At 42.2% G+C, this 25,663-nt stretch overlaps 1 protein-coding gene across 7 annotated transcripts in view; it reads left to right on the top strand.

Moving 5' to 3' along the window:
* Positions 1-7,013: 7,013 nt before the first annotated feature.
* The window catches only part of CDC42BPB (CDC42 binding protein kinase beta), a 131,991-nt gene continuing 113,341 nt past the window's right edge, over positions 7,014-25,663 (top strand). For all 7 annotated transcript variants that reach the window (XR_013346437.1, XR_013346436.1, XM_077819410.1 and 4 more), the window contains exon 1: positions 7,014-7,743. Coding sequence is in view for 5 of the 7 variants with exons in the window: in XM_077819410.1 (XP_077675536.1) it covers positions 7,566-7,743 (178 nt within the window). In the remaining 2 variants the exon portion in view is untranslated. The remainder of the gene's footprint in view (positions 7,744-25,663) is intronic.

Genomic DNA, 25,663 nt, shown 5'->3' with positions numbered 1-25,663 from the left:
GAACTGCCATACTGGGTCAGAGCATGGTCCATCTTGCCCAGTATCCCGTTGCTGATGATGACAGGTGGACAGTGACCGATACCAGAGCTTAAAGAGGAGTGTACAGAACAAGGCAATTATGAAGTGATCTGCCTGTCTTCCCCTCACGGCTTCTGGTAGTCAGAAGCTTAGGGTCACCCCACACATGGGGTTGCATCCCTGACCATCTTGGCTAGCAGCCATTGATGAACCTGTGACAGGTTGGATCACAGAAACCACCTTGGGGCTCCCAACTGATGTGCCAAGACTACTTCTGCTCCTGCTTTCCTGCCCTGGCAGCTTGGGACTTCAGTGCCCTGCCTGGTTTGAGCCAGACCCGCTAGCCTGCTGCAAGCCCAGACCCAGGTCTGAACCATGTCCCCTAACTGCTATAAGCTTAATTGAAAGCAGCTTGAGAAGTGTTCCTGTCTTTGGAGCCCATTGGGAGTTGAGCATCTGAGCGTTAAACTCCAAATAAATCTGTTTTACCCTGTATAAAGCTTATACAGGGTAAACTTATAAATTGTTCGCCCTCTCTAACACTGATAGAGAGATATGCACAGCTGATCCCCCCCTCCCCCAAGTATTAATACATACTCTGGGTTAATTAATAAGTAAAAAGTGATTTTATTAAACACAGAAAGTAGGATTTAAGTGGTTCCAAATAGTAACAGACAGAACAAAGTGAATTACCAAACAAAATAAAATAGAACACAGAAGTCTATGTCTAATACAGTAAGAAAACTGATACAGGAAAAAACCTCACCCTCAGAGGAGTTCCAGTAAACTTCCTTTTACAGACTAGTCTCCTTCTAATCTGGGTCCAGCAATCACTTACACCCCCTGTAGTTACTTTCTTTCAGGTATCCTGGGGGGTGGAGAGGCTATCTCTTGAGCCACCTGAAGACCAAATGGAGGGCTCTCCCAGGGGTTTAAATAGACTTTCTCTTGGGGGTGGATACCCCTCCCTCCCACTGTGTAGAATTCCAGCTACAGGATGGAGTTTTGGAGTCACATGAGCAAGTCACATGTCCATGCATGACTCAGAACTTACAGGTAGCAGCCATGGTCCACATGTTACCTTGAACATCCTCGTGTCAACTTCTTATGTGGATTGGAGCCTTCCAAGATCCATTGTCTGTTAAGTGCTTCCTGATTGGGCACTTAACTTGCAAATTCCTTTCTAAAGAAGCTGACCAAATGCCGTGCTAAGGCTATTTAAAATCAAACAAGTATACAGCCAATATTCATAACTTTGAATACAACAATGACACATACATACAAATAAGATGAATATATTCAGTAGATCAAAACCTTTACATAGATATGTTACATGGTATATGTAGCGTAAAACATATTCCAGTTATGTCATATGTACATTCATAAGCATATTCCCATAACGCATTATAGGATGCAACGTCACAGAACCTATCCTACATGAATTTATCTATTTCTTTTTTGAACCCAATTATACTTTTGGCCATCGCAACATCTCATGGCAATGAGTTCCACAGGTTAATTGGGTGGTATGTGAAAAAAGTACTTTCTTTTTCTCAAATTAAACTTGCTGCCTATTAATGTCATTGGAAGACCCTGTATTTTTTGTATTGTGTGAAAGGTAAATAACACATTTTTCCACACAATTCACAATTTTATAGACCTCTATCATATCCCCTCCCTTAGTCATCCCTCTTCTAAGCTGAATAGCCCTAATCTTTTTAGTCTCTCCTCATACAAAAGCTGTTGCATACTCTCACACATATTTGTTACCCTTCTCTGAAATTTTCCAGTTCCACTATATCCTTCTAGAGGTGGGATGACCAGAACCACATACAATATTCAAGGTGTGGGTGGAACCATGGATTTATATAGTGGCATTATGATATTTTGTCTTATTTTCTATCCCTTTCCTAAAAGTTCCTAACCTACTGTTAGCCTTTTTGAGTGCTGCTGTGCAATGAGCTGAAGGTTTAAGAGAACTATCCAGGGTGACTCTAAGGGATTGTGTACACTTACCAAAGGATCCAAGCTATGATGATCAATGCACCAGGGATTGATTCAGACCTGCTAAATCGATTCCAGATCGCTCACCCGCTGACTCCAGTACTCCACCGGAACAAGAAGAGTGTTAGGATATAGATATTCAGGCCTGTCTGTAAAGGCCTGTACTCTAAGAATGTAGGTATATGTTTATCATTTAGCTAGTAATAAAGGTATACAAGAAAGAATCTGTGTAAGGGCCTTCTCTCACTGTGACAGTCTGAAGCCCTGTTCTTAGGCCAATGCCTTTGGCTAAGCAGCAGAGGCAGCCATAAGCTGGGAAGCGAACGGTCACATCCTCACATTCCAAACTAGTCAATATGGGGCTGTTAGGAAGGTGATCCGATCTATCACCTCCAGAGAAAGGGAAGAGCCTAGAAGATGTAAAAGGAAATTTAGGTTGATAGTTTTCTGTCTGGTAAGAACTCACTTATCAATAGACACAGCTGGGAAACCCTTATGTCTTTATAGATGTAGTTGTGAAATCCTCACTTCTGTATTGTTTTCTCATTATAGGTTTCAGAGTAACAGCCGTGTTAGTCTGTATTCCAAAAAGAAAAGGAGTACTTGTGGCACCTTAGAGACTAACCAATTTATTTGAGCATAAGCTTTCGTGAGCTACAGCTCACTTCATCGGATGCATACTGTGGAAACTGCAGAAGACATTATATACACAGAGACCATGAAACAATACCTCCTCCCACCCCACTCTCCTGCTGGTAATAGCTTATCTAAAGTGATCACTCTCCTTACAATGTGTATGATAATCAAGTTGGGCCATTTCCAGCACAAATCCAGGTTTTCTCACCCTCCGCCCCTCCATACACAAACTCACTCTCCTGCTGGTAATAGCCCATCCAAAGTGACCACTCTCCTTACAATGTGTATGAAAATCAAGGTGGGCCATTTCCAGCACAAATCCAGGTTTTCTCACCCCCCACCCCCATACACACACAAACTCACTCTCCTACTGGTGAGCTATTACCAGCAGGAGAGTGAGTTTGGGGGGGGGCACTGAGAAAACCTGGATTTGTGCTGGAAATGGCCCACCTTGATTATCATGCACATTGTAGGGAGAGTGGTCACTTTGGATGAACTATTACCAGCAGGAGAGTGAGTTTGTGTGTATGGGGGTGGGGGGTGAGAAAACCTGGATTTGTGCTGGAAATGGCCCACCTTGATTTTCATACACATTGTAAGGAGAGTGGTCACTTTGGATGGGCTATTACCAGCAGGAGAGTGAGTTTGTGTATGGGGGGGCAGAGGGCGAGAAAACCTGGATTTGTGCTGGAAATGGCCCAACTTGATTATCATACACATTGTAAGGAGAGTGATCGCTTTAGATAAGCTATTACCAGCAGGAGAGTGGGGTGGGAGGAGGTATTGTTTCATGGTTTCTGTGTATATAATGTCTTCTGCAGTTTCCACAGTATGCATCCGATGAAGTGAGCTGAAGCTCACGAAAGCTTATGCTCAAATAAATTGGTTAGTCTCTAAGGTGCCACAAGTACTCCTTTTCTTTTCTCATTATAGTTCCCACTTTGCTATTGTTTATTGGCATGGTCTCTGTCTGGTTCCGTGATTGTTTCTGTCTGCTGTATAATTAATTTTGCTGGGTGTAAACTAATTAAGGTGGTGGGATATAATTGGTTAGCTAATCATGTTACAATATGTTAGGATTGGTTAAGGTATAGCTAAGAATATTACTATATAAATTAGGGGCAAACAGGAAGTAAGTTGGGATTTGAAAATAAGGAAAAAGGAACTTGGATTTAAGCTTGCTGGAAGTTCACCCCAATAAACATCGAATTGTTTGCACCTTCGGACTTAGGGTATTGTTGCTTTCTGTTCATGCGAGAAGGACCAGGGAAGTGGGAGACTGAAGGAATAAGCTCTCTAACAAAGAGTAAGAGGAGTCAATCGGACAGCGTCTCCCATCAACATAGCATAGTGTGGACTCTGTGGTAAGTAGATCTAAGCTACGTCGGCTTGAGTTATGCTACTAACATAACTCAAATTGCATAGCTTAGATCGACTTTCCCCAGTAGTGTAGACAAGGCCAGTGTCTGTCTTGGGTGGTAGCAGCTAATTTAGTACTCTTCCACCAAAATATGTAACAGGAAAAATAACAGGTAAGATGCATCATTTCATTTATTCTAGCCAAATCATGTCTATTTTTAGTATGTGGAATTGGCACACAAGCGTAACAGAATCAGTATACCTTAAGCTACAAAGTCAAGCTTAAAAATGTGTTTGAATGTGTACACAGGATGTCATTTGTAAACTAGGTAGGTTTTTTGTACCTGCAGTCCTTAGTGTCAAAACCCAGCACTATTCTAAAAATACAAAACTCTTATCCCTGTGTGTTTTAAATCTAACTTCTCATGGAGCACCTACAGTATACCCACTCTAATAAATGACCTTATATGCGCTAGTCTGACATGTGAAATCCTATACCTTTTAAGGCAGGCTCCAATATTATCTTTTGGCCCATCCTCCATCTTTCCAAGTCTTGGACCTGATTCTCCACTCACACTGTACCAAGCCAGAAGTAACTACTGAAGTCAATGGAGTTCCTGTAACCCAGACACCTCAGGTAAGTCTGAAAAGTGTCACAGTGAAAGTGGTGTAAATGGGTCCAAAAGAATCAGACCCCTTGACTTTGGAGTCACCAATAACATGAGGCAGACACAATTTACAAATAATGGGTACGTATTACTGCATCCAATTGCAGTTCCCTGTACACCTTCTTCCCTACTGAGGGAGGCTGAGATTACCTTCACCTGCAGCAGCAGACAAGAAGTGGAAGGATGGATCCTGTTTCAATGTCTTTCAACCTCTGCCCTTCTTAACCGTTTGTTCTGATCAACTCATTCCAAGGAAGATCTACAACAGAAGTAACAAGTGGAAAATGCCAAGAGCTCCATTCAAGTTCAGCAGCAGCAATTCCGACAGTTATAATGCTTAGGGCAGTACAGCCAGATGGGACAATAGAGTTAGCAGCTTTAGGAAGAGTGATCTCTCTATAACCAGGAAGTAATGGAGAGTTAGAATGATAAAAATATCTATATATTCTGTGTAAAATAATGTTTTTTGCAAGGGAATGGGACAACAAAGGTAGAGAAACTCCCTAATAGCTTCCCTACACTTTAGAAGTGCAGATTTTTTGTATAATCAATTTGACCACCAGACAAGTTGTGGTCTCAGTAAGTCAGGTCTCAGTCTAAGTGGTCCCAGTGCATGCAGCTGACAGGTACCAGCATACAGTTCTAGATCAGGATCTGAGTAGGCAATGGAGATAATAAGTCCCAACATGCCAGACACCGTCTCTGGGTGGTCACAAACATAGAACCAACTAACATCCCCAGCATGTTATCACAATCCATGGTCCACAGTGATTGTGTTCTAGAAAAGACATCATGCCTGAGGGGCAATGTCTCCTAAAACAAGAGCTTCCTGCATGTAATGCTCCATTGGACCCCAAGTGGCCGTGATGCCTGGAGATAGCTTCCAGCATGTAATACTCTATCTGGCCCTGACTTCATACTGTATGGGGACATAGGATTTTTGGTGTGTTCAGGGTGAAAGCACTAATTTTTCCAGAGAGAGGAGGTAGCCCCTCCCTCTGAGAAAGTGACAGGAGGTGTCCCCTCACCTCTAAGTGAGGGGAAGTGACAGAGGAGAAGAGGGGAGACAGTTGTGGGACAGGGCGAGAGAGGGCAGCCAGAGGAACAGGGGGAAGCCAAGAGTAAGTTGAGAGATGGAGATTGAGCAGGACAGATGGACATGCAGATGAGGGTCCCTTAGTTTAAAGCTGGCCAGCCAAGACAGTCTACGTTTGATGGCATGTTCTTGAGTATCAAGCGCCTGTTTGTTCCTGAGCATTAGTTCTGGTCATCTCCTATCATTGATTCATATTGTCCCAGAGATGCAGAACAGGAGCACCAAAAGTCCTGCAGTTCCAGTGGGTCTGGTCTAATGTGCACCATCGCAAGCAAGCATCACTGGGTTGAGTCCCTCTCCTTCAGGAAGTCATGAGAGGTGCCTGAGGCTCAGAGATTGACTTGGGTAGTAGATAGTGACCAGTGAGATATTTAGGGAAAGGGGAACTTTGAACTAGATATAATAAACAACCCTATAATAGCCTGTGCAGACTGAGATAAGTACAGATATCTTTCTTCATTTAGAGAGATATATGTAGTTAAGTAGACTTAATAGTAAGTTATAGAGTGTGTGTGTGTGTGTATATATATATAGGAAAACCCTTATACATACTTTATTATATATGTTCATCTATTTAATGTTTTTTGTAGGTAGGTGGAATCCAGTTCCATTTGTTCTGGGTTAAATAAAATACCCTGTATGTTATTTTTTGACAACCTACTGTATTAGCTTGGCTACCACTAAATTACCTTGTAGCAGAGTGTAGCACCCCGCCGGACGATTACTAAAGCTTGGGCGGTGGTTTTGGGATGGAGTGACCCTCAGACGGATTTCAAATCGTAACAGAGTAACGCGACTCCGAGCGGTCCTGGGCCACGGACGAACAGCCTTGCTCCAGCCACGGCTCCCCTCCGGCCCCGCCCCTGGCGGCCTTTATGAGCCGCTCAGCCAGCCCCTGCCACGGCGCCCGGCTCCGGGCTGCGACCTGCCCTGCGGGCGGCCGGCTGCAGTGAAACACAGCGGTCCCGCACCTGCCCTGAGGTTACCTCACCCACTGGCCCTCCCCGAAACCCCCCAGAGCAGCGGCCGCGATTGTCCTAGAGGCAGATCACAAACAAGGGAGGAGCCGATGCGAATCTGCTGAGGAGACGCCAAAGGCTCCTCTTCCCCTCCATGGCCAGGGAACGAATTTGCTGAAACGAATGGTTTCGCCTCCGCTCACGGTGACGAATCTGCGGAGTTCATTCCAAAGACACTTGATAGCTGCCCTCCCTCATTTCACGCTACGGCAAGCGGCTTTCCCAAAACTCCTCAGTACGGGTTCAGCCCGCCCCGCACATCCGTGCGTGGGGACGCTGGCGTGGTGGGCGTAGCTCTGAGTCCCGGCTGGGGACGCTTGGTGCCTCCTCCGGACAGAGCCGTGTCCGCCGCTGCTGAGGAGCCGCTGCTGACCCGGGCTACCTGAGGCCTCTGGTCCCGTTAGGAGGAGCAGCCGTGGCGGACGCCCGTTCCCCGCACCGGACACCAGGGCGCTGAGAGCAGCCGGGCGCGGCGGCCAGGCGGGCGCAGGAGGCCGGGTCCGGGCGGACCGGTCAATGGACCAGCCGCGCCTGGGGCAGAACCCGTGGAAGCAGCTGCCCGGCCCCCGGGGGGGCTCCCAAGATGTCGGCGTGAGGGGCGGGAGAAGACCCCGCCGCTGCCGGGTCCGGGCCGCCGAGGCGAGTGCCGCGGAGCGGATGGTGCTGCTGCGGGGACGCTGAAGCGGCGGCGCCTCGGGCCTCTGTACGTCCCCGTCCCCGTCCCCCTGCCCGGGCCGGCGCGCCCCGGCTCCGCCCGGCGGCACCATGTCGGCCAAGGTGCGGCTGAAGAAGCTGGAGCAGCTGCTGCTGGACGGGCCGCGGCGCAACGAGAGCGCGCTGAGCGTGGAGACCCTGCTGGACCTGCTGGTCGGGCTCTACACCGAGTGCTGCCGCGACTCGCCGCTCCGCAGGGACCGATACGTCTCCGACTTCCTCGAGTGGGGTGAGGCCTGGCGGGGGAGGGCGGGCGATGGAGGGATCGGCGGTGGGGGGCGGTTCGGGCATCTCCCGGCGGGACGGGGAGGAAAGCCCCGGAGCCGGGAGCAGCCCTGGGCCTCTGGACCAGTGAGAGCAGTCTGGGGAGGGGCAGCGCCCGCTAGTCATCCCCCCACACCCTGGGTTTAAGGCCCGTGCTTTGCATGGAGGGGAGAGGCCGCCCACTGGGTGTGACGCCTCCCTTGGTAACACCCTAGTCGCCAGGATGTGACCCTTGACGCCCGATAACCGCCGCCTTCCAGCTCTGCCTTCTTTCCAAAAGAGCCGCCTGGCAGCAAGTAAAAGGAGTGGCCCCGGAGTGCCCTTGGCCTGAAATCCTGCTTGCTTTAGCCTGAAATGTCAGGCTAATCCGGTGCCTACCTGGAAGGGTGGGGGCAGTAGGGGCAGGCCAGTAAAATTGATTATTTAGCAAGGCTTTGTGTCCTGTTCGTGGCAGATTCCTTATAATCAGTTGAAGGAGGGGAGGGTGTTTCGTGGGGAGGGCGCTTGACATTTAGGGTGCACTCTTTTTAGTCTTAACACACATCTGAAGGAAAGCAGCAATTCCAGACCATCCCTATGATAGTATCATTATTTGTCTTAGTTTCGTGGTGTACTAACCTACCTGATCACAGAAAATCCACAGACCTACTGACAAAGGAAAGGCAGGTGCAGGTGGCGGCACGCAGAATAAAAGCATTTTCTTGTAAAGGTGTGTGACTACGTACTCATTTGACATAGTGTTGTCAGACTGGATTGGAACTACTGCCCTGATTTATGTTAAATTGGTGATGGTAGCTGACTTGTTTGGGTTGTTGAAATAAATAATACTGACTGGTGAAGGTGACTAACTTTCTTCATGGGATAAAAAACTGGTGGGGGGGAAGTAACACTTGCAAGACCATGGGCACCTTGCATTATTCTCTTTGTCACACACGTGAAGTGGATTTTTAAAGAAACACTTTTTAAAAAAGGATTTCCTTGGGGAGGGGACTGTAAGGAAGTCAACTCCTTTATCTTAATAAATGCCTTTAATATTAGATTAGTGCTCTAAAATATTGGGTTCCAGAGTAACAGCCGTGTTAGTCAGTATTCGCAAAAAGAAAAGGAGTACTAGTGGCACCTTAAAAAGAAAAGGAGGACTTGTGGCACCTTAGAGACTAACCAGTTTATTTGAGCATGAGCTTTCGTGAGCTACAGCTCACTTCATCGGATGCATACCGTGGAAACTGTATGTATGTAGGCAGTTTCCACGGTATGCATCTGATGAGGTGAGCTGTAGCTCCCCAAAGCTTATGCTCAAATAAATTGGTTAGTCTCTAAGGAGCCACAAGCACTCCTTTTCTTTTTGCGAATACAGACTAACACTGCTGTTACTCTGAAATCTGTCACAGTGGCACCTTAGAGACTAACCAATTTATTTGAGCATAAGCTTTGGTGAGCTACAGCTCACCTCATCAGATGCATTGGGATAATTGGTTCTCCTTAATTTCTGTGGGGATCACCACTCTTTGTTATATGTTAACAAACTAAGGGGATTCGCTTCCTGCAGTCTTCTGTTGATGTCAGTAATGTGATTGTTAACTGAATAATTAACCACTTTATTGCTTCTGGCTTGCAAGTCTGCAGCTACGGGTGTATTGCTCATTTGTTTTGTGGTGGGAGCTTTATGTATGTCATTTGCAAAGTGGATTCTGTTTCCATGTTCTTGTAACCAATTGTGTATGATCATTTCACTTTTTGAATTTACATGTAGACGAGTTATCAAATATGATTGTAACAGACTGTTTATGGTCTAGCTCCGAGATTAAGAAGAGAGGTTAGGGCAGGCTGATTTCTGGTGGAGAAGGTACTTTCTCTATAGTTGTTTGGTGATCATCTTTTGTAGGACAACCACCATATTGTCATCCAGTGTGCTAATGACAGACTAATCTGTTACTTCTTGTAAAATTGCTTTTCCTATTCTTATGCATCATACTCACTGAATAAATATGAAAAGCTTTTTGGCTTGATGGGAAGTATAGCTGGTAATAACAGTAGCATATTTATTGCATTGTGGTGCTATCAAGTCAGTAATTGTAGGCCATCTTAATGTAACAAAGTAGCTATTTAATAATGCATGTAAGCGACCATCTGGTGCCATAGGATTTATAAGTAGGGATAAAAGTTTGTAATCAAAACAGTTTGGAAAGGAAACTGGTCTAAAAATGTAGTCCTGTATATGTATATTCCATATACAAAAAACTAGCTTTAAAAATGATTCAGGTTGATTAATATGTTCTCCCACACGCCCCAACTGTGCAAGCCTTATAAAGCAAAGAAATACCAATTATGGGACACCTTTTATCTGTACCCTAATGCCCTCACAGCATATTTCCACTGATGGACTCTCCATTGTAAGGAACTTGCTTCTGCCTCCAACTAATAAAGAAACACAACGCACAACACCCAAATCTTCCTTGTGGTAGAATGCAAAATCTTAATTACAGCCTCATCAGTATTAGCAAATATTCAGAGTTGATGTGCACAAGTTGAATGTAACCTGTTATGTTTGTGGGGGGAGTATGAGATTGTAGTTATACTTTGAGGGAGATCAATGTGTCTTCTTGTCAGTTGGAGGCAGAAGGATCTTCCTTCTGACAACATGGAGTTTGTCACTGTCAACGGAAATGTGCTGTGTAAGAGGGGACCTATAATTGGCATTTTTGTTTGGGTTTTTGAACCTAAGGGGGATATTACACATAACCTAAGGCTTTGCCTACGCTACGCACCGTTTAGTGACACAGCTGTGCCACTCCAGCCATGCCACTGAAAGGCACACAGTATAGCCACTGTTTGTCAGCAGGAGAGAGCTCTTCTGCTAACAAAAAAAAACTTCCACCCCCAATGAGAGGTAGTAGCTTTGTTGGCAGAAGAGCTCTCCTGCTGACAAAGTGCTGTTCACACTGGCACTTTTCATCGGCAAAACTTTTGTTGTTGGGGTGTGTGGTTTTTGTTGTTGTTGTTCCCCCCGCCCCCACCTCTGAACGAGAAAACTGTCGTCCAGTTTCCAGTGTAGACAAAGCCTAACTTAACCACTTCTAAGGGAAACTTATGTTTATGGATTTTCATAGGTTCTTAATTTGGCGAGTGAAAAGAGGCTTTGGGCATGGAAGGACAGGCAGGGATTCATCTTAGTATTTCCTATGTCTTGTAGGGATATGGAGGAAGCAAAAATGTTTGAGGTGAGGGGAAAGGGGGAGGAGCTACCCTTCCTAAGCCTGGCACAAGGGAGCTCATGTTCCTGGGGCAGTAGAAAATGTGAATTACTCTATCTACTCCACCAGGCTGGCTATAGCTCCTTACAGTGGATGACTATCTCAGAATTGCAGAACTTTACAGAAGCTGCTGAGCCCCTAACACTGGAGCCTATAGCTTCTCTCTCCCTGGAACTCTGATTGCTGCTTCCTGATTGTCTGTGCCAAAAGCTTCTGCTCATCTCCTCACTGTTTCTCTACTATTAGAATGTAGGGGTTGGTCATCTTCCTCGTGGCTTCAGTCCCATTGAGTCTGCCTTCTTGAGTCAGAATAGTCTAATTTTCCCATGGCAAGCAGTGTGTGCTATTTCAGTTGAATCAGGCTCCGAGTCTGGGGAAGGGAAGAGAGGGTGAGAGGTTCCATAAAAAGACCTTCAGTAGGGGAAGGTGAGCTGAACTGGAAGCCAGGAAAGGAGTTCAGATCTCTCTTGCTTTTAGCTGTTTACATTTCTTTTTACTTTTTATTGAAAAAGGGCTCATTTTCCCACCACCACCTCCTTAGAAGGTAGGCAAGTATCAATCACACAGTTTGCACAATCTGTGAGTTATCTTATTTAGGAATATCCTCACTAGGAGTAGAAGCCAAGTTCTTAATATTATATACCCCAGTCTCCTACAGTTAGAAGGAATTTGTTAGATGTCAGTTCTTGGTGATGCTGCCTAAGCTGTTGCTTTAGCCCCTAGACAACACTCCTTTCCCACAGCCAGGAATAGAATCTAGGAGTCCTGATTACTAGTCGCCTTGCTCTGGCTATAGGTAACACTCTGCTGATAGACTGTGGGAGAAATCTCAATCCGCCTCCTACCATCTACTACAGTGGTTCTCAGCCTTTCCAGACAACTATACCCCTTTCAGGAGTCTGATTTGTCTTGCATACCCCCAAGTTTCATCTCACTTAAAAACTACTTGCTTACAAAATCAGACATAAAAATACGAAAGTGTCACAGCACTATTACTGAAAAATTGCTAACTCTCCTTTTTACCATATAATTATAAAATAAATCAATTAAAATATAAATATTGTACTTACACTTCAGCATATAGTATATAGAACAGTATAAACAGGTCATTGTCTATATGAAATTTAATTTGTACTGAGTTTGCTACTGCTTTTTATGTAGCCTGTTGTAAAACTAGGCAAATATCTAGATGAGTTAATGTACCCTCGGAAGATCTCTGTGTGCCCCCAGGGGTACATACATCCCTGGTTGAGAACCACTGATCTAGTAAATAGTTGTAATTATCTGACAAAGTGTGTGTTAGGTCTTCCCACATTTAAAAAAAAAATGTTATTTCAGTAGCCCAAATGGTTCAGTGTTTAGAGTTGGGGATCTGAAGGTTTATGGGTTCAAATCCTGCTGATGATGTGTATGTACTGGGATTCTTGTGGTTAGTTTGTTTTCTTTTTAAAAAATAGCTTATTTAATTCACGTAGTGAGAAAATATCCTTTGAAAGAAACATCAGAGTGAAAAAACATTACAGTATGTAAGTTATGGCACAGCATCCAACAAAACATAGATGTTCTACATTTCATTTATGTCAATCAGTGGGAGGTTTTAGTGAAATGGCAGTCATCTTTGAGGGCAGTGTGTAGCTTCAGTCCTGTGGAAAATAGTGATTATCTTTACTAGTGGCATCATCCACTGGTGATGTGGTGGCAACTTTTAATGAAGGCATAAAGAGCTTCATTGTAAGTATAGGACATGACAGCTATATCGAGTCTGTTTTTTTCCTGTTTTCCCTACTGTCTTGCCAATCATTGATAACTTTGCTTAATTAAAATCTAATATACATTCAAAGGTAGCTGGTAATGAGTCTTAATTATTTGGAAGGATTGAAGGGTGACAAACCAGCCACTTGTTATCAAAAGGTGTTTGCAAAAAGTCAATTACTGGGACATTTCAAAAATTCATTTTTAAATTTAATTCAAACTGAGCAGCCAATTCAGTGGCAGTCCAAGAAAATTCCATCTGTACTAACATTGTGCTGTAAATTTTGCTGTAAATTTTTGGCATTTTTTTTTAAAGGCTAAATCTCTGCTTTAAGAGGAAATCTTACCTGAATCTTAATATTGACATGTGACCAAGCCTTTATAATATGTTTTCATATTCCAAATTGGTGGACTTGTCAAACTAATTATTTAGGATAACATTTTTAAAAGTAATTTTGTCATATAGGAAGCTTATCACTCCTTCAAGAATGTCTACTTCCCATTTTCAGATTTTACTTAGTGTTTCTCCTAGCTTTGAACACCCATTTTAATGCATCAAGTACGAATAGTGGGATTCTCAACTATTGGTAGCGTGACACTGGGTAAAAGAGCTAATGTGATCCTGGGAGGCACAAATAGGGGAATCTCAAGTAGGAGTAGAGAGGTTATTTTACCTCTGTATTTGGCACTGGTGCGACCACTGCTGAACTATTGTGTCTAGTCCAGATGCCCACAACTCAATATAGATAGTTTAGAGAGGCTTCAGAAAAGAACCATGAGAAGGATTAGAAAACATGCCTTATAGTGAAAGACTCAAAGAGCTCAGTCTATTTAGCTTAACAAAGAGAAGGTTAAGCGGTGGCTTGATTAGTCTGTAAGTATCTATATAGGGAGCAAATATTTAATAATGTGCTCTTTAATCTAGCAGAAAAAGGTATAACATAATCCAATGGCTGGAAGTTGAAGCTAGTCAAGTTCAGACTGGATATAAGGCCTAAATTCCTAATGCTTAGCGTAATTAACCACTGGAACAATTTACCAAGGGTTGTGATGGATTCTCTGTCACTGACTATTTTTAAATCAAGATTGACTGCTTTTCTGTAAGATCTGCTCTAGGAATGATTTTTGGGAAGTTCTCTGGCCTGTGTTATACAGGAAGTCAGACTAGATGATCACAATGGTCCCTTCTGTGGACCATGGAATCTATAAATGGCTTTGGAATCTATAAATCTATAGTAGAGGACGTAATTTTGCCACAAGAAACAAGTTATATTCCTTATCTTAATCTTTTATAGAATAATTAAATTCAGATTACCATATATACTTGATCATAAGCCGGTTAGTTTATAAGCCGCCCCCCCTTCCCCCCCAGATTGGTAAGTAAAAATGGAAAAAATTTTACGACCCATTCATAAGCCGACCCTATAATTCAGGGGTCGGCAAACTTTGGCTCCCAGCCATCAGGATAAGCTGCTGGCGGGCCGAGATGGTTTGTTTACCTCGAGCGTCTGCAGGCATGGAGGTAAACCTAAGTAAACAAAGTGTCCCGGCCTGCCAGCTGCTTACCCTGATGAGCCGGGATAACAAGTGGTGGGGAAATTTTTTGGGGAGGAGAAGCTGGGGGTCAGGGGAGTAACCCCTGTGACCACCCCCACATGACCCCACCCCTAGCCCGGGACCTCCACACTCTCCACATCTCATCGCTTCCCACCTTAGGTGGGGCGGGCCAGGGGACACAATGTCTGTGGCCTGGCCAGAGCTGCTCGGGCAGGCTGGGCGGCGTGGCCGCAGCCTGCCAGCCCGAGAATTGCAGCTGCTTTGGAGGCTGGGGGGAGAGCAGCATGGCCAGAAGTGGAGAGACTCTGGCCCCGCCTCTTCCCTTCTGGCTCTGCTGGCTGTGCTGCCACTCCTTGCCCCCTCTGTTGTGTGTGTGTGGGGGGGAGGGAGCTGTGTCCCACCTCTATACCCATTCATAAGCCAACCCTCTTCTCTGATGCTTCCCTTTTTTACTAAAAAAAATTTGGCTTGTGAACGAGTATATACAGTAGTTCAAATAATGTTTGGTTAATCAGCGAAAAGATTATGGTTTCTGAATACAATCTTGCTTTGTTTTGGCAAAATGTGTGGTATTATGGTGAAGATAGCAGCAAGCTCTGTATTTATGTGGCCTAATACTTCCCATTTTAAAAATTTCTAGGTTTTTTTTTTTGTTTTGTTTTTTTTTGAGGCCCCCCATACCTCTATTGTTTGCCACAGGCTTTGGAAATTAAGCAAGGAGAAAGTTCTTAGGCTAGAGAGGTACCTTTTCTTTGTACCATGAAATTCTGCTCATGTTTTGCTGAGAGAGAAGCTGCTGAAAATCACTGTTTGTTTATATTAAGGAGAACTTTGCCAGGAAATTGCCTACATAACTACATTTAAAATAATGTTGTTTTGCTTGTGACTTGAAAGTTTAGAGCTTGCAAGTTAGGAAATGTACTGTCAGTTATAAATTAAGAAACCTAAATTCTTTCCCCTATACTGTTTTTAAATGCATGATCGCATACTATTTTTCTAAGTGGACTTCTGTCTTATTCAGTGCATAGGATGGATGCATAAGGGGGCACAACTGTGGTTGCAATCATAAAGCTAATGTTTCCGAACTTTTAATTAAACTTGGAACCTAAATAACCTTCTTTCAACATAGCTTTTTCATGTGAAAGATTACTTTAAGTTGAGTTTTGCCAAGAAATTACTTTTGTCACCACAACTTCCAGTTGATGCCAGTGAAATCTCATCAGTATAAGAAAACTGAGTGGATGTCAGTTTAGTTAATGAACTTCAATGCACTGAATCTCTTCACCAGGTGAAGTTAAACTAGCTCTTTCTTACAAATATGCTTCTTTCTGGTTTGGTAGTGATGGAATTGTTGTATATCTCTTGGAAATAAATGGCTTAACTACAAGGGTCACAGAACTGAAGTGACTAATTGTCTCATTAGATTCCTACATGGAAACTAATTTTGATTTTAGATTTATTTTCAGTATGTATGTTTAATATGGAGAAATGCTAGTCCAGAGTTAAGTTAGTAATATTTCCTTTACTGGTGTTTTTGGTCCTATCTAGATTCTTCAAACTTGTGCACTTCACACTTTGTAAGTGTAGTTTGTTGCAAGAGGAGAACTGGCATAATTTGAGGTCATTCAGACAAGCAGTTTCTGAGATGAGTTTTAAGCAAACAAGGTATAATTTGAAAAGCTTAATAATGCTTGCTTTCTCAAATCCAAATTTATCACAAAAAAGAATCTTGATGAAATCTAGTGGATGTGACTGACTTATTCATTCCAGCAAAAGGAATGAAATGCTCTGCCACAAATAAATCTTAGTTTGTAAAAATCAGGTGGGTTTGTTGATGTTTTCTATTTTGGTATTTGTCCATGACAATGTAAAAGTATCAGTTCGCCAAAGATTTGCACAGACTCAGGACTGAGGTTTTTAAGCCTTCCACAGATTTCATGTGGGAATATACACTTAAACAGCTAGATAGCTATGTCTACATTATACCACACCTTGCGACCATGGGAACTGAGCACCTGAATACTTTCTTTTAAAAATAATAATGTATGAGTGTCATAGGTGATCTGGTAGACATTCTCAGTCTGTGAATTTCTTTAAGTGCAGTTAAGATTGTGATACAAGATTAATTATCCTTGTAGCTGACTCCCAACATGTGACAGGTAACTGAAATATTTACAATCCATTGCTATTTCATTGTTACATATAATAGTGGAATAAGCAATATCCTAATGTTCTTAATCCCAAGATGTCAAACTCCTGATCCATTCGATATATTTATACAGTTTCTCTGACAGATTCAGATTATCCAAATGCAAGACATAATTAAAGACAAGTTTTTAGTCCTAATGATTGTTGAAGGTAACTTCCTGAATGTGAAAATGTATGGTGCTGTTTTAGACCTTGATCTTGCAAAGATTTAGGCATGTTTATCCACTTTGAGTAATCCCATGGAAGTCAGTGGAAGCACTTGTAATACACAAAGGTAAGCATGTGCGTAAGTCTGCAGAACAGGGCCATTGGCATCCTGAAGTGGTTCCGAGTTGTGAACTTCCGCTGTTCAGGTCATAAGGGTCTGATCTTTGAAACCTAATAATACTTACCAGGGACTAAACTTTCAAACATGATTAGTGTTTTTTGGGTGCCCAATTTGAGACACCTTGAAAGGGGCCAAACTTTTGGAAAATGCTGAGCAACCATTCTCTGAATATCATACCCTAGTTGGGTACCCGAAATCACTAGTTGCTATGGAAGACCTAGGCAGAGATTCTCAAAATTTATATACAGTTACCTTAGTTATGTGCACATCTTAGCTAATTGTGTATGCACATAGCCAAATGAACAAACAGCAAAAATAACATTCATCCTAAATGTGCTCTGTATATTCTCTCCTCTTGCCCACAGTGATGCTAAATGCATACAGTTACTTTGCTAAGACTTGGTCTAAACACAGTTGTTCCCATTTTTAAACTAACTTAGTGAACCCATTGCAAAACTCTGTGTGGACGCTTAATTTAGTTTAAATCTGTTTTATGTTGGTTCAACTTGCATCATTACTTAATTTACCAGTGCAAGCTAAACTGATGAAATCCAGTTTTAAACTGATAATGTTTACACAGAGATAAGTACTAGTTTAATTAAATCAGTTTAAAAATGCTCTTAATAAAACTGATGCAACTTCTGTGTGGATGAGGCCTAAGTAAGGTTTGTTTTTTTTATATGCAGTGCTTGATATGTGTATCCGGTGCCAACTGGCAAGAGTGAAAAAGATGATGTTTTGCTCCTCTACCGTTGAACCCCTCCCAGCCTTGAGGCTATTCATCTTGTAATTTAAAGGAATTAAATACAATACACAACTGTTTTATTATAGCATATTATCACTTTGATGTAATGTACATCTCTTCTGCTTTGTTCTACCTTCTCCTTCCTGGGTGCACTGTTTCCTTTCCTATAAAGTTGGTATATCTTTTTCCTGCATTATCTTTCAAGTCTGTTTACTGTTTTTCAGTCATTTGCTCCGGCCCATTGTCTCATTCCCCTGCATTCTGTTCTGTACCTCCTTCCCTGTTTTGTCTCCTTTCTTCTCTCACGTCTCTCCAAAATTTCATTTGTATAAGGCCTGGTCTATGCACAGGCTGTGTCCACGCTAGAGACAGCTGTGCTGCTGTAATATCTCTCACCAACATAGCACTGTGCATACTACCACTTATGCTGGCTTAATTTATTTTGCTATGGGGTGTTTTTTTCACACACCTGAGCAACGTAAGTTTTGCTAACATGCATGGTAGTGTAGACATGGCCACAGTTTCTTCACCACTGTAACAATTCTGGTTAGGAGAGTGACTTTTTTTCTTAATAGTTATATCAGTACAATTCCCCCAGTGTGGAAGCAGTTAGACTGGTATAAGGCACCTTTATATTGGTATATCTTCCTCCTCTTTCTGTGTGGGAGTATAAGCAGCTTTGTACTGGTATATCTGTTTACACACCAAGGGTGTTGTACCACTTTAGGTATACCACTATTATTAAAGCTGCACAAATTTTGTGGGTAGACAAGCCTTTAGAGTAATACCTAAAGGCCTGAATTAAGGTCATGACCACATAGTGCTAGGAGCTCACCAAACGCAGGTAGAGAGGGTCCCTGCCTTTGAGCTTTTAACATAATTAAAGACAAAATACAAGTGAGTATAACTGTCAAAAGGAGGGCGGGGAGGACAAAGGTAATGATAACAAGATCATATGGTTACAAGGTCTTAACAATGTGCACAACTTAATGGATCTGAATCATTTAAATGTTTCATATTATACTATAATACTTTGAATATCCTTGTGATACCATGAGCTGTGTATTACTTAGGCCAGGTCTACATTATAAATTTACATCAGTATAACTGTTTTGGTCCTTCTCACACCCTCAGTTTCTTCTGGCCTTTAATTATTCAAAATCTTTGTAATCATTTTTATATCTCCATTTAATTAGCGAGGTAACACCTTATCCATGGGGGGGGAGGGAGGCATAGCTCAGTGGGGCGGAAGGATATCTCAGTGGTTTGAGAATTGGCCTGCTAAACCCAGGGTTGTGAGTTCAATCCCTGAGGGGGCCATTTGGGGATTGGCCCTGCTTTGAACAGGGGGTTCGACTAGATGACCTCCTGAGGGTCCCTTCCAACCCTGGTATTATATGTGCTATATTTCTGTGAGAAACTTGTCTGCCTTGTCACTTGAGTCTCTGTGATTGGGAAATACTGTTGGGGGGAGGGATAGGTCAGTGGTTTGAGCATTGGCCTGCTAAACCCAGGGTTGTGAGTTCAGTCCTTGAGGGGGCCATTTACGGATTTGGGGGATTGGTCCTGCTTTGAACAGGGGTTTGGACTAGATGACCTCCTGAGGGTCCCTTCCAACCCTGATAGTCTATTGGTTTTTTCATAGAACCATATTGTATTTTAAGGAAAGACAGACTTTGTCACTTCTATCAGATGTGCAGAGTAGAACAATTAAAATTGTAAGAACTTTTCATATTTTGTAAATCATGAAATCTAATGCATCACTTCAAATATTTGTATTAGCTGTTACTTCAAATGTGTGCTCGGTAGTTGCAAAATAAATAGGACTATAAAGGTTTTATTGGAAAATGTGCTTGAGTAATTTACCTTTAGAACTCTGTGGGAATCCTATGAAAACACTCCTTTATTGGAGACGAAAATGCGTGACAGCTGGTGGAAGATAATGGATTATTCCTTTGTGGGAGAGAGGAGTGGACAAGGCCTACTTTTAACTTCAGCTTCCCCTTTCTCCAGCACTTAAAAACCAAGTGGACAGATTCCTGGTTCTTAAGAGCGAAGGATGTGATAAATGCGTTATACCACTTTTCTTTTAAAGCTTCATTATCGGTGAAAGAAGTCTAACTGGAGATAATTCACGGAAGAGGAAATCCTCACTAAATCTACTTCTGATCTTTTGCACTTATCCATAAATACTACAAATCTGGAGAGAGACCTATCAGTATATGAATTAAGAGGCTGCAAGTACATCAGTTAGGAGTACTGGGAAATGTAGTACTTCCAAGTGCTTAATTGGAGACTAACTGATATAATTTACACTAAAAATTCAACTATGCTGTGTTTGTCACATCTAAAAAAACCTGTCAAATATATCCAAGAGGGAGAACTTAAAATAAGATTGTACACTAACTTGCCTTGTAAGCAAGCATTTTAAATAACAAAAAGATGAAAAATGGAGAGTCCAGAGGAGAGCAACAAAAATGATAAAAGATTAAGAAAACTTGAGTAAAGGTTTAAAAATGAAATCCGTGTGTGTTTAGTCTTGGGTAAAGAAGACTGAGGGGGAATCTGGTAAGCCTTCAGTTATGTCAAGGGCTATTATGAAGAGAACTGTGATCAATTGTTCTCCACATCTGCCAAAGTTAGGACAAGAGGAAAGGGGCTTAATCTGCAACAAAGGAGATTTAGGTTAGATGTTAGGAAAATCTTTCCAGCTATAAGGGTAGTTAAGTTCTGGAATAGGCTTCCAAGGGAGGTTGTGGAATCCCCATCATTGAAGGTTTTTAATTTTAAGACCAAATTGGACAAACACCTGTCAAGAATGGTGTATTTTTACTTGATCCTGTCTCAGCTCAGGGGCTGGACGAGAGAACATCTCGAGATCCCTTCCATCCTTGCATTATTGTGATTCTCAGTTTAGTCTCAAATTGTATATTGAAACTTCTGCAAGTGCTTTTCTTTTTTGTTTTGTTTTTTTGTTTTTTAAAAGCAGGGTGTTTGGTGTGTTTTTCTACTGTAAATCAGTCTTTTCACTTATATGCTGTTCCTCCATACCAAGCTGGGGCAATAAAGAATTTAGAATGACAACACTTCCTTTAAAGGGAGCCTGCCAGCTCAGCATTCCATCAGTCTTTCCTGCAGATGGAATAATCCCTTACTGAATACACCTGGACTACTGCTGCAACTTTTCCATTACATTGTCAGGACAATGACAATCAGGAATAAGTTCTCCTTGCACCCATCAACTGATGCAAAATAGTTTAAGTTAGAATGTAGTTAGGGCAAAACTACTTTCAAAACTGTTGGAGAAAATATGATAACTTGTGTTCTATGCTAGGAAATTGTCCTGTTGTGAAACGAGGGATAAAGGAGTGAAATATCAACAAGAGAGCAGTTTATTTGGATCTTTGCAGGGCATGCATTGGGAGCAGCTACTAAGCTATCATGATTAGGATTTCAGATTTTAAACTCAAAGGTTTTAACTATGCTCCAGAAGTACCCCATTCCTACTATTTGTTTGGAAGTGCTGAAATCTGTCCACGAGAGAGGTCTGAATTCTAAATATTTTCCAAGCTGTCTTGGAGTTCGGATCTTCAAAGGAGGTCAATTTATATGTGTATATAAATTGAAACCATCATAAACACTTGGATTCCCCCCTTTTGGGGGCGGAGGGAGGGGGGTATTTGAGGGAAACACAAGTAACTGTAGTTACAGGTTCAAAAAAGAACTAGATAAGTCCATGGAGTATAGGTGCATCAATGGCTATTAGCCAGAATGGGCAGGGATGCAAAAACCATGCTCTGAAGTGTCCCTAGCCTCTCCGCCAGAAACTGGGAATGGGCAGTGGGATGGATCACTTGATTACCAGTTCTGTTCATTCTCTCTGAAGCACCTGGCATTGGCCACTGTCTGAAGACAGGATACTGGGCTGGATGGGCCATTGGTCTGACCCAGTATGGCTGTTCTTATGGTCTTAGTTTACAGTTGGTGAATAGTTTTCAGCAGCTTGGTAACGTCACCATTTGGTAATGTTAAAATTGAGTGCTAGAAGAGGAGCCATAACAAAGTTAACATTGAGCAGTCTTTGTCATTGCACTGTTTCTTCACTATGGAAGTAATGTGTAGAAGTTTCCAGTCCTTAATTTTAAAGGTTGTACGAAACTGGCTTTTTAGATTACTTAGCAGTATATTATGAGCTTGGTTCTAGAATGTAAATTGAGTAAGACAATGCTACAGTTCTATAATTTTTTAAAACTTGAAGTCCATTATCCAACCTCATTTAAATGTTGTGGATTTCATATTGGTAGAGGTGCTGCAATGGCAGCCTTAGAGACTGACGTCCTTTATCTACAATAAAGAGAGAGTTTGGACAACAAAAATGCACATTTACCTTCATTCCAGCACCAGTTTGCCTCAGCTCTGATCTTTAAGGGGTAGTTCTGGCTTTAGGCCCATCTCATTCTCTGCTGAAACTACTTATGAGGAGATCTGTTAGTGCTAGTTGTCATGAAAATCTGTGTCATGTGGTCACTGGTCCACAAGAACTAGACCAAAATCTACATCTCATGTCACATAGGATATTAAATTTTCCATGATAAAACCAAAATTCTCTTATAAGAAAACATAAAATCTGTGCTTTTCTGCGATTAAAATGAAATGCTGAACTTATTTTTCCTAGCCACAACATATGTAGGTATCAGTTGAACATAATGTTTTATTCAAGTTCAAAGCCTACCAGTGTCATCAATCATTATAATAAAATTAGTAGAATTTCAATTTGTATTTCTTACATATACTAAATACATCTTATTATTCTATATTTACAAAAATTGATTTTTTTTAAAATGCACAAAAAAATAAGCAAAAATTGCTTTCATATTAATATCCTCACTTTGAGTTAGTACTGATTGTTAAAATAGAGTTGCAGCATTCCAGCCACATTTTCATCTTTCAGACATTGGGCACTGTGCAGAGAAAAGGACTCCAAGTTTGCTGAAACTTTTCGCTATCAAGCCCAGGTGGTGGCTTGGGCTGACCAAGGCTGACAGCCCGAGCCCTGCTGTCCAGGGCTGACAGCCCCAGTTCAGTTGACACGGCTAGTCGGATAATGGAGGCGGAGATAAACAGGGTTTTACTTTGTTTTTATTTTTTCACAAAATGTAAAAACGCAAATTCCATGTCTTTCTGTTTTTTTTCCCTGTGGTAAATGGATTTCTAGGATCCCTGGTTATCATTTCTGGCCACATTGTTGACTTGAATTACATTTGCATTGGCAACCTACAGGTGGAAAGCTGTATTGTTGAATTCTTCAGTCCCTATATACCACTGGATATGGGTTAATGTGTAGAATAAAACAATCTAAATATTGTAATCTTAAAGAGAGAATAAGGTGACTAGAATAAGTTGATAAAATTTCTTCCCAAAAACTTAGTGGAAAACTGGAAGTATGTACATTGGAGAAAAGAATTACGTAAACTCAATTCCGTATTACTCAGGTATCAAAAATAAAACTGTGAGCCTAAACTAGGATATGAAGAATGAGTAATCTGACTCTTTTAAATGAATGCGATGTGGGACTGAATAGATTTTTATATGCAAGTAGAATACTTAAGAGCTAAAACAGTGACCAAATGGGAAACGTAGCTAAGGTTTCTTTAAGTGATATGGGAGATAAATCTTAATGCGAGGGGGAGAAGAGATAGCAGGGAGTTTAAATTTGTCGCCCCCCCCCATGCAGATAGAGATGGCTTTAGCAAGTATACCGAGGTTTATTTTAAATTTAGGACTTTTTAGTGTTGTCTCCCTGCACTCTTTTTTTCTTTTCTCTCTCTCTCTCCCCCCGCCCCCGGACTAGTTAGGTTGACAGGAATGCCCTGTCCCAGCTGCCTCAAAGGCTGTACTGTCTCCATGTGGCAGATGATTGCTGGAAGGAAATGAACGAATCTTGATTCACTTACAGACCCTGGGAAGATTACCATTTCCAGCTTAAGTTGTCTTAAATTTTTCTGCTTCTTATACAAGTAAAAAAGAAGGAGACTGGAGGCCAACAGATCAGTGTAGAGGAGGATTTGGAACTGAGAGTCTGACACAAGCCTGCTTGGATTATAGGAGGTTCTACTTAAACTGAAGGGATTCTGACTTCTGATGGTCAAAATGGGTAGGTGGGCTTTAAACTAAGTAGGAAGAAGAAAGCTTTCACTTTAATCATCTGACATGCATTTCCAAGTCAACAGATGGAGTTTTGAAAGAAAAGATGAAGCACATTAACATACAAATGCAATGAGCATGGAAAATTAACAAGTCATGTTAAAATTATAAAACTAGAATTCATTCAGTTATAAAGAATATGATATTGTGGATGTAAAGGAAACTTGCTGAGATGATTCCCATCAGACCCTCACCCTGACAAGCCCTGGACCCCCCACGCTGAGTCCCAACCACCTTCACCTGGATACCCTGCAGAGTCCTATTGCCCCTGCACTCGGACCCCCCCAGTGAGCCCCTGTGCACCCCAATCTCCCACTGAGCCACCCACACCCAGATTGGCCCACACAGAAACCTCTCACCCCACACCAAGCACCTCCACACTTGGGGATCCTGCTGGGCTGAGCCTGCCCACCCACACCTGGTGTGCCTGGCACATAGGGGAGGGCCCTAGGGTGTTTCTGTGGGAGGTCTGGCCCTTGCTCTGTGTCAAACTCAGGTGCAGCCTCACTGCCGAGTCCCTGTACTGGGGGGAAGAGGGGGCTTCAGGGTGATCTCCCACCTCAATGCAGCCAGTGGCCTGTGCTCCCCAGTGCCATGCTGGAGCGATATTTATTGACAGAACTTGCAGAATTTTAAAATATTGTGCACATAATTTTTAATTTTTTTTAAGCACAGAATTCCCTCAGGAGTAACACTTTGTAGCAGCTTGGTTCCCTAATGACGTCACTGAGCGCCGTTGCTGTGCACAAACTGAGCACCCTTTCCCTGCAGTGCTTCCAGGCAGACACAGTGGGAGGCTGGTCCAGGGGATAGAGCCTAGGTTTCTGTGTAGTAATGCAACCAGACCAGCCATTAATGTTTTGATTAATCAAATATTGACATTTGTAACTGTACCTTTAGAGTGATTTTTTTTTTTTTTTTTTTTACAGTTGTCAGCAATAGTGTTTGGCTGTAGTAGTGTGACTTTGGTTTTTCTGTAACAACTGGTTGGGCAACAAAAGTTCATTTTACAGTTTTAGAATCATAGAATCATAGAAGGTTAGGGTTGGAAGGGACCTCAGGAGGTCATCTAGTCCAACCCCCTGCTTTGAATAACTTCGTTTTATTTTGATGTGAGGTGATGAACGGAAGAATAGGATGAAGTGTAGAAATAAACTAAACAAATCTATTATATATTCCTTCTCCCTGAAATCTGTGCATTTCACAAAAATCCTTGTGAATTTTGAGAAGTTCTGTAATGGATTTTACTAATGTTGTCCATAAAGTTAAAATTCTTTATTATGAGCCTCTGAACAACTTGAGCTACTGCAAATAGTCTAGGTACTGGCTGCAGTAGTTGCCTGTCACATGCCTTCATGGACTTTTGCCTGGGGCAGAGGTTTTACTTTTACTGACCTTTTTAATTAGAGCTCCAGCTGTAAGGAAATTCTGAAACTGGGTGTGTTACACTGTAGAAAATTCTGTTGTATAATGCCTTTTAAGGGGAAGTGGGATGAACAGAAAGATGTGCCACATCTGTACTTAATGTGCTCATTGCTGTCTGACCCTATTCAGATGAAAGTACAAGATATGTATAATATTTTAAATGCCCCTGTCTTGGTGCAGTGAAACACAACTTACAGTTTACTTTAGCTCTTGACAGAGTTGCCAAAGAAATATTTGACACCTGATAAACTAGATTTCTCAAATTGTGTGCACCCCTGCTCTGCTTCAACAAAGAGTTCTAAAACTGAATTACAGAGTCACTAGAGAAGAGAACCTTTCCTAGATGCTCATTCTGTATAATAATACTGGCTATTTTCAATCAATAGTGGCTAAGTAGAGAGGTGGTTGATGG

This window comes from Eretmochelys imbricata, chromosome 6, assembly GCF_965152235.1.
Source record: "Eretmochelys imbricata isolate rEreImb1 chromosome 6, rEreImb1.hap1, whole genome shotgun sequence".
NCBI lineage: Eukaryota > Metazoa > Chordata > Testudines > Cheloniidae > Eretmochelys > Eretmochelys imbricata.
This window is presented reverse-complemented; position numbering and strand designations above follow the sequence as displayed.